Below are 16971 nucleotides of genomic sequence, written 5' to 3'. Positions count from 1 at the left end.
TAGCATATCCAGGGAATGCTCTCTCCTTATTTTCATGACCTGAACATGCATTTTCCAGTTTATATGGGGATAGCTAAATCACCCATTACCACTACATTTTTGTTTTTGTTGGCCTCTCTAATGAAACACCTCTGTTTCATGCACATACACGCTGTGTGCATGCACAAGAAAAGTGTGACACTCATGCACATGACCAGTGGTGGGATCCAAAAATTTTAGTAACAGGTTCCCATGGTGGTGGATTCAAACCCGTATATGTAGCCAATGGGGCTGGGCTGGGCATTCCAAGGCAATGGGCATTCTGGGGTTGGCCAAAAGGGCGACACAGTACACGGTCCTGGCCGGAACCATCGCACACAGGCTAGGGCCGCCACCACCGGTGCACCTCCTGCTAGACTGCTTCAAGTTCTGCGCGCTACTGCTGAGAGGAGGGGTGTAACTAAGGCAAAAATCACGGGGCAAAATCACTAATTAGTAACCCCCTCTCGGCACACACAAATAAACAGTAACCTACTCTTGGGAACCTGTAAGAACCTGCTGGATCCCACCTCTGCACATGACCTATGTTATAAAAAGTGACCACTCCAGCTCATGTCCTATGTTACAAAGCAGTCACCTCGTATCTATTATTAGCTCCTTGAATGGGACGTTTTAGTTTGTCTGGATGCATCTTTCAGCATTTGATGCAAGTCTCTTCTTCTTAGTGTTGTTCCCTGAAGTCACTACCCAAGGCTTAGAGGGAATTAGGCAGGATATAAATCCAACAAAATAAATGAATAAATAAAAACATGGGGGCCAGCAGGGCTCTGTTGAAGCTGGGGGTGAGGAGATCTACTTGCAGCAGGGAGTGAGACAAGAAAAAAGGCTAGGGGACCTCCTCTCTACTTCTCTAGTTTCAAAGCTAAGCAAGAATTGGGGTTTTAAGACATATGCTTGCAGGTAATAAGCCCTTTACCTGTATACTCAGGTTCCCATTGAAGCAACATCCAAATTCTCACAGGGAGCTCTCCTGGGTCCTGAAGAAGTTGGCTCTCCCTTGGTTACTTGGAACCTGTACCTTCTACCTTCTTCACATTGCTGGATAAGTCTTGCTCAAAACCAACCACCTTTCCCCCTCTGCGCATTTCTCCAGATTCACAGCATGGCCCAAACACCGCGTAAGTTGGGGGTGGGGGGGCGGGGGGGGGGGGGGCTCAGAGATTTCACCAGAATTTACATACTTGTAAGATTTCTTTATTGTGGGATGCCCCACCAGTTGCCAGGATTCTAGTAGTTGGCACTGTAAAGCAAAAAGAGAGAAATTGCCATGAATAGAGCAAGTGCCATTAATAAGAGGATGGTAGCATTTTGTTAAACAAAAAATAAACAGCTTTACACTAAGAGCACAAACTCAAAGTTGAGGGAATCTTCAAGTATCTGATGGAACAAGTTCTCTTTGAGCAGCCAAAGAGGTCCTTCCAAAGATGTCCTTCCAAACTTTGAAGACCCAGGAAAGCTCATGCCCAAATAAATATGCTATGTTTTTAAGGTGCTGAAAGACTCCTTTTTGTTTGTTTTTTCAGAAAGGTGTAAACAAGGCTACCCCCCCCCCCCGAATGTGTTTCAAAATCGATTCACATAAAAATATAGTAACTTAGTTTCAAATTTGTTCAGAATTTGTTTCAAAGCTGATTTGCAGACATCAACACAAGGTAAAGTAGCAGTATGGTAATTTCGTAGGGCTTCCTGGTCACCCTGTGGTGGCATCACTATATCACTTCTGCGAAAAATCCAGAAAATATGTTGCATAGCTCTAGGAATTGCTACAAATTCTCTGTGCCCCCCTCATGTTTCTGCCCCGTCTCATACTCCTGACTTACACTTTCATTAGGTGGCCATCTTCCAGTTTTTGCATAGGAAAACAGGCTCAGTTTCCCCTGGTCATATCATGTGCTGGTTCCAACCATCAGTGGACAGACACTGATTAAGGGAACTTCCAGGTCCAAATACCACACTAAAAGGCAAAACCAAGAAGAGTTTGGATCTATACCCCACTTTTCTCAACTGTAAGGAGTCTCAAAGCGGTTTACAAACTCCTTTCCCGTCCTCTCTCCACAACAGACACCTTGTGAGGTAGGTGGGGCTGAGAGAGTTCTGAGAGAACTGTGATTCGCTCAAGGTCACCCAGCAGGCGTCATGTAAAGGAGTGAGAAAACAAAGTTGATTCATTAGATTAGAGTCCACCACTCGTGTGAAGGAGTGGGGAATCAAACCAGCTCTCCAGATTAGAGTCCACTGCTCCTAACCACTACCCCATCCTGGCTCTCTCACGGGATTGCCTTAACCTCTATTTTCTCTGGCTCTCCAGGGCAACTGGTTGGCTTGAGTAAGGAGCAAGAAACTAGACCAGCCACTCATCTGTTCCAGCAGATGTCTTCTGATATTCTTAAGCTCCATTGCACTGTCCACAAAACAAAGACTAGTGACATCTTAGCAAACCAAGGGGTGTAGTATTGAACTTGTCCTAAAAAAACCTGCAAACCTTTAATTACAGAGGGTAAAATCCCATGGTGAGACGATAGAACTCTCCTCAAATTCTGCAGCACCCCTTTTTAAGAAAGAACAATGAAGCAAAGACCAACTGCACGAGCACGGCGTGCAATTTCTAAGCCCAGCATGTTTTACTTTGGTGTAGACTCTTTTAGCAATTCAGCCAAAGGCTCTGCAACAAGGAGACTTTATTTCACTGATAAATTTAATCAGATCTTCCTCTTTGGAGGATATTCGGCAATGAACAAATTGGGTTTAAAAAGCCATTAAGATCTCTGTCAATGTCAGTAAACAAATAAACCACACAGCCGAGTGATTCCTGGGAGAAAACAAGTTTCAATTATACCTGCGCAGAATGACAGAGCCCTGCCAATATTTTCAGAAACATGTCACAGAAACCGGTGAAAAATAACCACTAAAACGACCGGGCTTAGAAAACAAGACCAACAGCCAAAACAACTCTGAAATCTTTACGGTTTGGTCAAGGAGGCGTTTTTCTTTTCTGAATCTTCTCTTCTGAATGCCACGTGCGAATGGCCGACAGATGATATCACAGGTCTGTTTCTCTTGAGAAGATAACCGTTACTCTGCAAGTCCAACACAGTGCAACTCAAGAGCCGTGCTGCAGAATACTTTGCGCCTCTGCAGGGAATGCTGGGAAATAGGTCTTCGATTGCCCTCCAAACCGATTGTTCAAGCTACTTGTACAATCAGGCCAGCGTTGGCCAAAAACCAAGAACATGGTAATGCTACCACCAAGTCTCAAGGCGAGAGTAATGAGAATGCAAGAACCGTCATGCTGGATCAGACCAAACGTCTACTTCGCCAAGCACCCAGTGAACAAAGAAAACAGGGCAGTTGTCTGAAGTATGGCTCCATTGTCAATGGCTGGTCTGTCAAAGAGTTACCATAGGAGCAGAATCAGTTCTTGACGCCATCTATCCCTTCTACATTGGGTGGCTTCAATGTCTCTTCTGCCATTGGACTAGAGATTGGCCAGAAATGGGAAAGATCTCTTTCCTGCAGATCTCTCTGCCAATGGAACAACTATAAAGTATTGGAAGGAGTCATCCGGCCCGACAAATAGGGCTCAGAGGCTGTTTTCTATTGCTGACCTTCTAACTTGCCAGGGCGAGAGGTAGTGTGGTGTAGTGGTTAAGACTGGTAGACTCTAATCTGGACAAGTGGACTATATTCCCCACTCATCTACATAAAGCCTGCTGGGTGCCCTTGGGCCAGTCACAGTTCTCTCAGAACCCTCTCAGCCCATTCAGAGGCAGGCAATGGCAAACTGCCTCCAAACATATCTTGCCTTGAAAACCCTACGGGGTCACCATGAGTCAGCCGTGACTTTACGACGCTTTGCACACACTCAGCTTGCCAGGGTTAAATGAGCCACAGACCCAAACCGCAACAAGAAAAAGCAAGATCAGCCCCAGGAGACCAAAAAGATAATCCTGACCATCTACATCAGGGGTCTGCAACCTGTGGTTCTCCAGGTGTTCATGGACTACAATTCCAATCAGTCCCAATTGGCCATGCTGGCAGGGGCTGATGGGATGTGTAGTCCATGAACAACTGGAGAGCCGCAGGTTGCAGACCCCTGATCTACATGTTTCAAATGTCTAACTGTGCAACTCAAAGGGGGAGGGAATGATGGGGTATTGGAAGCAGTAGAAGGGTTGTGCTGGTGCCCACGTCAGCAGTGCCGTGCCAAGTGGCACAGACGCCAGGACGGAGGGACTTATCTTGGCGGCCAGCCAATACAGCACCCAAACCCTGAAGCTCGGCCATCTGGCAGCAGTCCTTCACCACAACGGCATCCATCAGCACGGGGGAAGGGGTTTCTGGGGGTGTTCCCAGGGCAGAGTGAATCCCAAAGGACTTTCAGCTTGGGAAACCCCTATGAAGGTAGCCATCATAAGCCACCAAAAAGTGTGGCATCAATCAGGGTTCCAATAGGATTTTTCAGGTGGCTAGGAGGGATTAATTATTTTCCCCCCTTCCTGTATCACCTGACGCTCCATGGGAGTTGGCGCAGGTGTGCTGCCACAGTGCCGTTTCCAGCTGCCGCTCTACCATCCCCCCCCCTTGAATTGGGCTCTAAGAGTCCACGCCCAGTTCTGCCCCATTAGCATCATCCTCTCCACTTCCTTTTTGTATGAACCTGGCATTTTAAGCAAAGAACAATTGAGGCCATACCCCCAGCTGTCCTATGACTGCCTCCTTCGGCAAAAGAACAGGCTAATAAGCCAAGGGAATCCTTTGAAGAATCGCTTCTCTTCCCTCCACAAACCTGCTTATGAAGATTGGTACCTGATGCATACCTTAACAGGGAAGCGCCAGGTGGCACCAATCTATTCTATGGACAGGGCTCACACACATAGGATGATAGTGTTGCCTAGCAACCAGAAGATACTTAAGGCTTGAAATTTAGCTTGTAGAAATCTAACAGCCTGAAGAGAAACAAAGCCACTATCTTATCTAAGATTTATCGCCTCATCTGAGGCTCCATGTGTGTGCTTGTGCCTGTGTGCATGAAAAAGACACAGCCAGTGTGATCGATGTATTTTTGAAACCACAATTAAAGGGCAAAACAATGCAAAAATGACAGGGGAGTGCAGTGTTGTGTGCACTTAGAATCATAGAATCAAAGGGTTGGAAGAGACCCCAAGGGCCTTCAAGTCCAACCCCCTGCCATGCAGGAACAGACAATCAAAGCACTCCTGACAGATGGCCATCCAGCCTCTGTTCAAAAACCTCCAAAGAAGGAGACTCTACCACACTGCGAGGTCGTGCATTCCACTGTCCAACACTCTTACTGTCAGGACATTTTTCCTGATGCTTAGGTGGAATCTCTTTTCCTTCACCTTGAACCCATCACTCCTGGTCCTAGTCTCTGGAGCAGCAGAAGACAAGCTTGCTCCCTCACCAACACGACATCCCTTGTACAGTCAAGCCAGATTGGGGTTCATGAACTATTTGTTCAGTTCTTTCCATAACCTTTGGACTATCACCTCCAGCACTTGATGGACTCCTGCCCACTTGAATACCGTCTCCCTCCCCCACATAACTCACTTTAAAGCCCTTCTGATGAGGTTTGTGAGCCTCCTAGCACAAATGTTCCTACCTACAGGTTTGAGGTGCAACCCATCTCTTGCCAGTAGTCCCTCGTCATGCAACTGCAGACCATGATCCAAGAATCTAAAACGTTCCTGGCAGCACCACCTGCGAAGCAAGTTGTTCACCTCTACTATTCTTCTCCAGATCCTTCAACTTCATAAGAACATAAGAACATAAGAACAAGCCAGCTGGATCAGACCAGAGTCCATCTAGTCCAGCTCTCTGCTACTCACAGTGGCCCACCAGGTGCCATCGGAAGCTCATACGCAGGATGTGAAAGCAATGGCCTTCTGCGGCTGTTGCTCCCGAGCACCTGGACTGTTAAGGCATTTGCAATCTCAGATCAAAGAGGATCAACATTGGTAGCCATCGATCGACTTCTCCTCCATAAATCTGTCCAAGCCCCTTTTAAAGCTATCCAGGTTAATGACTACCATCACCACCTCCTGTGGCAGCATATTCCAAACACCAATCACACGTTGTGTGAAGAAGTGTTTCCTTTTATTAGTCCTAACTCTTCCCCCCAGCATTTTCAATGTATGCCCCCTGGTTCTAGTATTGTTCTAGTATTCCCTCCCAGACTTCCTTCTGCAACTCCTTCAACTTCAACTTCCCTCCCAGATGTCCCGAAAGCGACATCTTCCAGTGTCATTTGTTCCCACGTGGATCAAAAGTGAAGGGTAGCGATCAATCGGCTTGACAAGTCTTGTCAGCCTCTCTGTGACATCTCGGATTTTTGCCCCAGGGAGACAGCCCACCTCTTGAGACCTCTTGTCAGGCCTGCAAATGACTGTTTCTGTTCCCCTCAACTAGGGTCGTTTCCCCACTTACCTCGCCCACCCTTTGCTGCGTGCTACTCTTGGCGCGCGTCATTTCTGGCGCGCTCCCGGGCTTCCCTGGCTTCCCCATCAAAAGGCGCCATTTTGAGGAGTGTCAGGAATGACGCGCGCTGAGGGGGCACGAGAGCAGCAGTGTCGGGGCGGCTGCGTTGTTGCTGTCCCTGTAGTGGGGAGCGCCGGGGGACCCCGCGCTACTTTGGTAGAGTAGCGCGCAGCAGACGGTAAGTGGGAAAACAACCAAGGAGTCTCCTACCACCACCACACGTCTTTTCTGGGGGGTTGCAGGTGTCATTTCATGGGCTGAGCCTTCTGACACCTGAACATTTTCTGAGGGCTGGCTCTGCTGCTCCTGTATCTGTTCCTTGTCCTCACTGACAAGGGAGAGAACTTCAAATCTATTTTGTAGATTCAGACTCACAGAATGCTCCCTGGTCCCTCTACTTCTTTGAGTCACATTCCTCCAATTGCCCATCTCCAGTGTTTGAGAGCTGCTATCCTCCTCAGAGAGATCCCTTGTGGGTTCCCCACCTATTACTGTCTGCTCCGTTCTGCCCAGGAAATCTTCATTTTTCTTAATGATCTGAAGTCTATACACTTGCGCCTCTAGCTGCCGGACCTTCTCTTCCAAAAGAGCAACCAGCTTACACTTGCTGCAAGTATAAATGCCTTCATCGCCCAGCAAAAAAACAAACATTCCAGAGCTATTGCAGGTGACTGCAGCAACTCCCTGACTATCCATATTCAGTAGTCTTCAACAGTGTTTCCTTCAAAAAGTCTTGCCTATTTAACAAAGGACTTGTTCACTGAGCTCCAGGGAATGAGACCCAGTGTCTGGAGCCTCCAGACTAACTCACCTTCTATTGTCTCCCCCCAAATTCCTGCTTACTGACAAAAAAAATGCACATGCCATTTGGCGCGCGCCACTACCTCAATGAGAGTGCTGGAGGCAGCTGAATGGCAGTTAAATAGAGGTGGTGACTCACCAGAAACCCCATTCCTGAGAAGTCTGAGGCAAGCTCACAGCCAGGACAAAGAAAACCCTCACACTCACAAAAGCCTTCCCAAGCCCTCAAAAAGCAAACACTCAAGCCCTCCAAAAATACACACAGTTAAAATTTTGACACCCCCCCCCCCAAAAAAAAAAAAGTACAGCTCAATTTTTGCTTTCTGGCTGCTGCTTTTCTGCTTCTTCCCAGAGTTCAGGGCAGGCGCCTCTGCCCGGATGAGAGTGCTGAAGACAGCTGAATGGCAGTTAAACAGGTGGTGACTCACCAGAAGACTCCTTATGTTTGAAAAAAGTGGGGCATGAATCCAAACTCTTCTTCTTTTCTCCTTCAGACGTGGAGCTGCAATGTCCCAGGTGAGGGATTCCCAGCTGAAGAATGCCCTCCCCACAGAGATTTCTCCGGAGTCAAGTTTGTTGAATTTTAGAGACGGGCAAACCATTTTTTATTCTCCCAGGTTTTCTTCTGACTATTCCCCTGCCTTCTATCTGCCTTTAAACATAGTTCTGGTGCGTCTGAAGAAATGCTGGGGCTGTTTAGTGTGTTTTTAATTAAGCTGATTTTATGGTGCTCCCTGCTTTTATTCTTGGTCATTAGGGATTGTGTGCAGTGGCGTGTTTTTTTTTCCCTGTGTATTTTAAATTGTTTTTAATATTTCATTGTGGGAAGCCACCTCGGAAGAAAAAGCCGAGATGTAAATGTTGCCAATAATTAAATACGGGAGACAAACGTAACGGCTGCAAATTTTTTCCCCACATTTGCAGACACCGACTTCTATAGCTGCAGAAACACGAGAGAAGCGCCCGATGCTTGTTTTACAGAAGCACGGGTTCTCTTGACACCTTTTACACAAAAATCCATTACTGCTTTTCAAGCCGAGAAAGATTTTATTCCAGGTTTGGGTTCAGTGGTATTTGACAGAATTAAGTGGAGACGGCACACCTGGGAACAACCTGAGCTACCCTTGTTTTTAAGCGTCCACTGTAAATTCCTTGTTTTAATGATCACTAAATGTCACCCAGCTCTGCTGCATTGCACTAAACAACCGGAGGTGGAGGGGGGGGGGCTACAGTAAAGGGAATGGCTTGAAAGGGGTCTCTGACATAACCAGGGTCTAAACTGCACTCCACAATATTCACATAACACTAAGTGAGGACAAATCGACGGCAGACAACGCCGAGAGAAATCATAACAATAGCTATAGTGTGAGAACAGACACACCCAGCTCATTGAGTCAGCCACAGAAAACTCCCAACATGTTAAATTCAGTTTCCCCTCTCAGATTCCTTTGGGTCTTTGACTTCAAAATAGCAGAAGAAATATTAAGGTCCACAATGGGACTCGTGTGGCACTAAAATCTAATAACAAGCTGACTAAGAACCTAAGAACATAAGAACAAGCCAGCTGGATCAGACCAGAGTCCATCTAGTCCAGCTCTCTGCTACTCGCAGTGGCCCACCAGGTGCCATTGGGAGATCACGTGCAGGATGTGAAAGCAATGGCCTTCTGCGGCTGTTGCTCCCGAGCACCTGGACTGTTAAGGCATTTGCAATCTCAGATCAAAGAGGATCAAGATTGGTAGCCATAGATCGACTTCTCCTCCATAAATCTGTCCAAGCCCCTTTTAAAGCTATCCAGGTTAGTGGCCATCACCACCTCCTGTGGCAGCATATTCCAAACACCAATCACACGTTGCGTGAAGAAGTGTTTCCTTTTCTTAGTCCTAATTCTCCTCCCCAGCATTTTCAAGGAATGCCCCCTGGTTCTAGTATTGTGAGAAAGAGAGAAAAATTTCTCTCTGTCAACATTTTCTACCCCCTGCATAACTTTATAGACTTCAATCTTATCCCCCCTCAGACGTCTCCTCTCCAAACTAAAGAGTCCCAAACGCTGCAGCCTCTCCTCATAAGGAAGGTGCTCCAGTCCCTCAATCATCCTAGTCTATAGGCCAGTCAAGAAAGCAGCAAAACCAAGCCAGAAGCTGGCCGAAGGTCTCAACATACTGCAAGTAGTTGTGACCAGACTGCCTGGGACTAAGAGGAACGACCACTTTCAAGCCAAATGTACTTGGAAAAATAGTTCTTCTTCACTATAATGTTAACTTGATTTTTGAAAGACATTATCACACTTATGTGCTCCAGTCATTCGGCTAGCTGCTGTGGTTGACATTAGCCCCATTCCAGTCAAGCAGAATGCTGACACTAATGAATTTGGAGGTGAAAGGCTGCTGACTTCTCTGTAGAGACACCAACTTCCAATTCCACCCTAGTCATCTTTGTTTTGAGGGCCTGGAAACCTCTCCCAAGGCAAAAAGAAAAAATGAAGTTTAGGATTCCTCCTCAGGTGAAACTCAAAGAGAGAAAAAGCACCTCAAGAGAGAAAAGCACCTCAAGAGAGAACAGAACACCAAGGCTCTCTTACGGTCTCCCTGATACCCAGAAGGACCTCTGGAGAACCCTTCTAACCTAGCCTCACAACAGCTCAGTGACTCTTTGGCTCATTCCGCACATGCAGAATAATGCACTTTCAAACTGCTTTCAGTGCTCTTTGAAGCAGTGCCGAATAGCAAAATCCACTTGCAAACAGTTGTGAAAGTGGTTTGAAAACGCATTATTTTGCCTGTGCGGAAGGGGCCCCTTCCCTTGGAAGCTGAAGCAAAATTATACAACACTGTGGCATGCCACAGAATTCACGTTTTCCTTGAACGTGGAAGGAGGAGAACAGATAGCCCTTGATGCTTAAATTCCCAAAAAGTCATTGCGTAGAACATTACTGTCATGTTGTGAATTTTAAAACATCCACTTGGGGAGGGGCCTGTTTGATCAGCTACTCAGGTCTGAGTGTACAGTCATGGGAGAGAGACACCAAGGAGCTGTGATTGGCTGTGCCTCACTGGCATGGGTCCATCTCAAGTTTATGCATGCCCATCTTCTTTTCACACCCTTTGACAAGCACCAAACTGGCTGTGAAAAGGGTGACGCGAGGAATATTTATTTATTTTATTTATTTATTCTTTGGATTTTTATACCGCCCCATCCCCAAGGGATAATAGGTTGTTCAGGTGCGAGTCTCTATATATAGACACACACTATCAATGTTCTCCGTATTCCCAGAAATAGCATGAAACACTGGCTAAACCCCCCCCTCACCCCCCCAAACCCCCACTCCTCTCTTCATTAATACTTCAAGAAGCATAGAAGGTTTGGTATACTGAAAAGGTTAATTATGCCATGAATAAAATAAAGTACTTGAATAAATTGTATGTTTTATAGGTAACGGAGGTTGAAGGTGGGTAGATTTGTCTAGCGCATGGGAGAGGGATCCTTGGTAGGAGTTAGTAACAGCTGCTAAGCAGCTGATTCTAACACTTGGATGGGAACTGACTGGTGCAGCAACTTTCCCTACTACGGCTGCTGGATTTTGGATACAGCAATGGTCTCTCCAAAGGAACTGACAGGAAGTCCGTCAGCCCCCGCAGGTTCACCAAAATCCAAGGGACGCAACCAAGAGGTCACAACCATGGAGTCACGGAACATTGGCCCCTCTTCTGAAATTCACCAAGGCAATTCAGGCACCGTGTGACGGAGAAAGCATTGCCAGGTATTCGTGGATTCATGGTGACTTTCTAGTGCCACGGCAAGCAGTGAAGAGAGGTTGTTGGCAATCATTTGCCTCTGCACAGAGAACCTGGACTTCTTTGGTGGTTTCCCATGCAACCAACTAACCAAGACTGACCCTGCTTAGCTTCCGAGATCTGATGAAATCCGACTAACCTGGGTCATCCAGGTCCGGGCTTCCTCTCTTTTACAGCATGCTACTTTTTATCAATTCCTCTTTCATCATTCCTTTTCTGTCCTTTGTCTGCTTTCTATCCTGTTCTATGTCCTTGACAAAAGGTGAAATGTTTGAACCAGGCTGAGCACACCAGTTTCGCATAGCGGCTTCAGGCACTGCCTTGGGGGCCCCCCCCCCCCCCGGTTCGGTGACATTCTTGAAGGAAACAACCAAAATTTGAGCCTGAGAATCTTCTGGAAGCACTGCAAATCTCCCCAGTTGTGGCTATCCTTTGGAGCTCACAAGTAAATCAGAAAAGGTGAGGATATTTCAGAGATATTTAATGACATGGCATGCTATTTTTTCCGTGTGTGTGTGTGTGTGTGTGTGTGTGTGTGTGTGTGTGTGTGTGTGTGTGTGTGTGTGTGTGTGCAGAGCTTTGAGTAAGCAAGTATGTATGCTTTGTTTTTGTTCATTAATTAATTATTTTGTTTTATTCAATTTAATACCACTCTTTCCCTGGCCGAAGTAGGTGACTGCAGGTTTGAATGAATACAGACGTTGGCTTGAGAACCAGTGTGGTGTAGTGGTTCAGAGCAGGTGCACTCTAATCTGGAGAATTGGGTTTGATTCCCTGATCTGCCACTTGAGCTGTGGAAACTTATCTGGTGAACTAGATTAGCTTGTGCACTCCAACACATGCCAGCTAGGTGACCTTGACATTGAGCTAGTCATAGTTCTTCAGAGCTCTCTCAGTCTCACCTACCTCACAGGGTGTATGTTGTGAGGTGGGAAAGGGAAAGGAGTTTGTAAGCCCCTTTGAGTCTCTCACAGGAGAGAAAGGGGAGATATAAATCCAACTCTTCCTCTTCCTCTTCCTCTTCCTCTTCCTCTTCCTCTTCCTCCTCCTCCTCCTCCTCCTCCTCTTCTTCTCTTCTTCTTCTTCTTCTTCTTCTTCTTCTTCTTCTTCAAAGTTCCAGGCTGGCTTCTTCTTCAACAAAGTTCCAGACTATCCACACTCTGAATGCCAGAGTGCTACCAACCAAGAAATGTAACGGGGTTGGTGGAGGAGGCTTTTGAACATTCATCGGCTATATTATCTAGGAATTACAAACACAAGACTTGGCCGGCACCTACCTGAACACAAATTAATTGGTCACTACTCTGCCAGGGTGCTATTCCCCCTGAGATCAACTGTGAACTGGAATTACGAACCCGTGAAGTTTGGTGCGGTGTTTAAAGATACGATCATCATCTTTGCCTAACCCAAGGACAGTTGTTCGCCTTTCAGAAAATATCAGCATTTGTTGCTTTGCAGCCTTGAATTATTCATCAAGCTCAGACACTTCCTTGTCCAATTCACTTTGTCATTTCCCTCCAACTTATTCCCAGCAGCTCTGATGAAAATATAACACAATAACACCTGCTTACAAGAGGTATTCAATTTGCTACATGCCTTGATTGAAAAGACATTTCCTGTGGTCCCAGTTAAAATTAGATGCTTCCGTTTAATGGAAGATTCGTGTTTTTTAGGGGAGGGCAGACTATTATATAAAAAACATTGCAGTGTTTCTCCAATGACCTGAACACCTTCCATCAGTTTTGCCCTTCGCCAAGGTAAAATTAAACCCGCTGCTTTGCTATGGCAAGAGCCTGGCATCTCCCCCGCCCTTTTCTATTAAAACTGCTACTTGAATGTAGCTCTGATTGAATTTCTCGGGCTCCCAGGATGCCACTGAATTTGCTAGCGTAAGTGGTCAACTGAAAGTATTTTGGTGCTCAAATAAGGAAATCCAGCGGGCACTCTTTAGCACACCTGTCAAGGATGTGTTGGCGGATTCTAATCTGGAGAATCCATTTTGATTCCCTACTCCTCCACAGGAGCAGAAGACGCTAATCTAGAAGACCAGGTTTAATTCCCCACTCCTCCACGAGTGGCTAACCCTAATCTGGAAAACCCAGTTTGATTCCCCACTCCCAGTGGTGGGATTCAGCAGGTTCGCATCACTTCGGCAGAACCGGTTTTTAAAATGGTGCTTATAAACAACCAGTTGTTAAATTATTTGAATCCCACCACTGGAACCAGTTGTTAAATTATTTGAATCCCACCACTGCCTACTCCTCCACACGAGTGTCTTACTCTAATCTGGTGAACTGGGTTTGATTCCCCACTCTTCTACATTAAGGTTGTGGGGTGATCTTGGCCAGTCGCAGTTCTCTCAGAACTCTCTCTGCCCCACCTACCTCACAAGGTGCCTGTTGTGTCGGCGGGCGGGGGAAGGAAGGCAATTGTAAGCTACTTTGAGACTCCTTATGGTAGAGAAAAGTGGCGTATAAAAAACAATTCTTCATTTTCTTCGGTCTCTCAACTTCCTTTGGCTCCAAATTTCGACCAACCAGGAAGGGCCTTTTGGCATGCAGGTCAGCAGCTGTGTTCTCTCTTCTCTTCTCTTCTCGTCCCCCACCCCCGGTCCATCCTTTTGTTAATTTTCCTTCCATGTCTGTTCCCTGCCCGGAATTCAACTTTGTTCTGTCCATTTCCCCATTCAGCCTGGTCACAATCCTGTCCTTTCTGCGCCGCCCCCCCGCCCCATCCCCTGGCCCAGCTCTGCCCCCCACACTTCACTCGCCACCTGACACCTTGTGAGATCAGGGTAGAAGCAAGATTTTTAAGAGAGCTGAAGGTGGTGTGGCAAAGCACACTTTTATTTTATTTTTATTACCTGTAGCCACACAGGTTTTGTGGGTTGTTGGAGGCACTAAAAAATCAAACACCCTGTTCGGTGTGAGATGTGAGTGCCAAGGGCAATAATACTCCTGGTGTTGTACCTTCAACGGTTTGAAAAAGTATTTCATACCAATGCATATCCAGTTACGTTATGATCTATGGTTACAACATTACATTCGATTCGACCAACGGGCATCCAGTTAAACTATGCAAATATGGTCATTAGATTTTTGCTGATGCTAACGTAGCATTATTGAATTCCATCCATTTAAGTCAGACTTCTGACCCGTCAAGCCGAATGCAGCCTGACCCCCACGTACGGTGGCTTAGCGGGGACTTGATTAGCATCCTTTCTGCTAGAAAGAAAGTCAGTGTGGTATAGTGGTTAAAGTGGGGGACGAGGATCCCGGGGGACCCATTTTGACTCCCCGTTCTGACGTGGAAGCTTGCTGGGTGACATTTGGCCAGTCACACTCTCAGTCTAAGTTATCTCAGAGGGTAATTGTGGCGAGGATAAAATGGAAGACAGGACAATGACATAAGCCACTTGAGGTCTTCGCAGAGAGCAAAGTAGGGTGAAAATGAAATAAATTAATACATTTAATTTATTAACAGAAGTTCCATGATACAGACTAGTCAGTTGCAGGACTGCAGTCAAAGCTCTGCTCATAATCAGACAAAAGCTGGTTTTAGGTAGCCGGCTCAAGGTTGACTCAGCCTTCAACCCTTCTGAGATCGGTAAAATGTGTACCCAGCTTGCTGAGTAAAGTGTAGACGACTGGGGAAGGCAATGGCAGGCCACCTGGTAAACAAAGTCTGCCTACTGGTTGTGGTGGGTTTTCCGGGCTACATGGCCGTGGTCTGGTGGATCTTGTTCCTAACGTTTCACCTGCATCTGTGGTTGTTTCCCCACTTACCTGCTGCTGCGCGCTACTCTCCCCAAGTAGCGCGGGGGCCCCCGGCACTCCCCACTACAGGGGCGGCGACAACGCAGCCGCCCCAACGCTGCCGCTGTCACGCCCCCTCAGCGCGCATCATTCCTGGCGCTCCTTGAAATGGCGCCTTTTGATGACTGCACAGGGTCATGGGGAAGCCCGGGAGCGCACCCGAAGTGACGCGCGCTGGGAGTAGCGCGCAGCAAAGGGTGGTCGAGGTAAGTGGGGAAACGACCTGTGGCTGGCATCTTCAGAGGTGTATCACAGAGAGAAGTCTGTTACACAAAGTGTCCAGTGAGAAGGGAATGTTTAGTGGGGTATATATTGTCCATGTTCCAGGGTGGGGAACCAATCAGTAAGTGTTTGGGTGGAACTTGCTATGCAAAGGTGTGGTTGATAGTATTGTATTGCGGGTGGGGTTTCCTTCCCTCTGTGATGCACCTCTGAAGATGCCAGCCAGCCACAGATGCAGGTGAAATGTTAGGAACAAGATCCACCAGAGCACGGCCACACAGCCCGGAAAGCCCACCACAACCAGTTGAATCTGGCCGTGAAAGCGTTTGACAATACAAAGTCTGCCTAGTAAACATTGTTATGTGATGTAACCTCCTGGGGCAGTAATGACCTGGTCCTTGCACAGGGGACTACCTTTGTTCTTACCTAAGACTGCAAAAAAACAAAAACAAACCTTGGAGGAGCAATTAAGTACCTGGAAGCCTTTAAATACATGTCTGGTGGACTGCATGGAGTTGGCTGCATCACAGGTGCGTAAGTAGCACCACGTTTCCCTTGGAATCAGTAATATGCACCAACATGAAATCTTCACACACAGTGAAGCACTCAAGCAAGCCCACTCTTCATGCGTGCCTGATTCAGTCTTCGGGGAAGAAATCAACAAAAGCCGTGTTCATGTCAAATACTTACTTAGTCTTAGTTACTAAAAACTATCTTCAGGGAGAACTCACACACCCCCCCCTTTTGGCAAACTGTCAGTCACGGCACATCTGCAAATGCGTTGTCTGACTCTATTCCGATCACTGCGAAGTAGCAAAGCTGGAGCAGCTGATGCTGTCCCCCGCCCCACAAACAAGGCTGTTTTCACAGCTTTTAGCCGGGTTCGCTGCTTCACAGCAAGTCGGATCTAATATGCTGTGTGCAGAAATGAGTGACATCTCTGCTAATCATCCTCTTAAACTTACCACCTTTTGCAGAAAGCACACAAAAAGTGACTTTTCAAGGACATGGAGATGTCTTGGTCTTGTAAAAAAAAAAGGATCCACATCACATACGAAAATCTGCTGCAAACCCATCCAACAAAGTGGCTCTTGACTTGTTGATTTTGCCCTGGTCTGCATAGCCCGGGCTAACCCAACCACCCCAGATCTTGGAAGCTAATCAGGGTCACGCTTGGTTAGTAACTAGATGAGACACCACCAGCAGGGGCGTACCACCTATGGCCATGGTGGCAAACCTTTGGCACTCCAGATGTTATGGACTACAATTCCTGTCAGCCCCTGCCAGCATGGCCAATTGGTCATGCTGGCAGGGGCTGATGGGAATTGTAGTCCATAACATCTGGAGTGCCAAAGGTTTGCCACCACTGACCTATGGGGACATGGGGTAAGCCATGTCCCCGGGGCACACATAGACCTAGGTGCCAGCACCAGCTCCGGGCAGTAGACCTGGATGCCGGCATTGGCTCCAAGCAGTAGACCTGGACATTGGCGCGAGCTCCAGGCAGTAAACCTGGACGCTGGCGCAGACTCCAGACATTAAACCTGGACTCTGGGCAGTAGACCTGGGCACTTGGGGGGGGGGGGGCAGAAAATTCAGATTTTGTCTCTGGGCTCCATTTTTCCTAGATATGCCTCTGACCACCAGGGAATGCCAAGGTTGTTGTGCAGAAAAAGGCAATAGCAAATCACCCCTGTTAGTCTCTTGCCTTGAAAACCCTACAGAGTCGCCATCACGGCACTTTCCATCTCCACGTTTGCTGTCTTTACAACCCACTGACTTCAGTGGAGCCTATGCCCACATTA

At 47.1% G+C, this 16971-nt stretch overlaps 1 protein-coding gene across 3 annotated transcripts in view; it reads right to left on the bottom strand.

Moving 5' to 3' along the window:
* The window catches only part of XYLB (xylulokinase), a 117379-nt gene that overhangs the window by 29605 nt on the left and 70803 nt on the right, over positions 1-16971 (bottom strand). For all 3 annotated transcript variants that reach the window (XR_007245824.1, XM_048511857.1, XM_048511858.1), the window contains exon 11: positions 1221-1279. Coding sequence is in view for 2 of the 3 variants with exons in the window: in XM_048511857.1 (XP_048367814.1) it covers positions 1221-1279 (59 nt within the window). In the remaining variant the exon portion in view is untranslated. The remainder of the gene's footprint in view (positions 1-1220; positions 1280-16971) is intronic.

The sequence above is a fragment of the Sphaerodactylus townsendi genome, linkage group LG11, assembly GCF_021028975.2.
Source record: "Sphaerodactylus townsendi isolate TG3544 linkage group LG11, MPM_Stown_v2.3, whole genome shotgun sequence".
NCBI lineage: Eukaryota > Metazoa > Chordata > Lepidosauria > Squamata > Sphaerodactylidae > Sphaerodactylus > Sphaerodactylus townsendi.
This window is presented reverse-complemented; position numbering and strand designations above follow the sequence as displayed.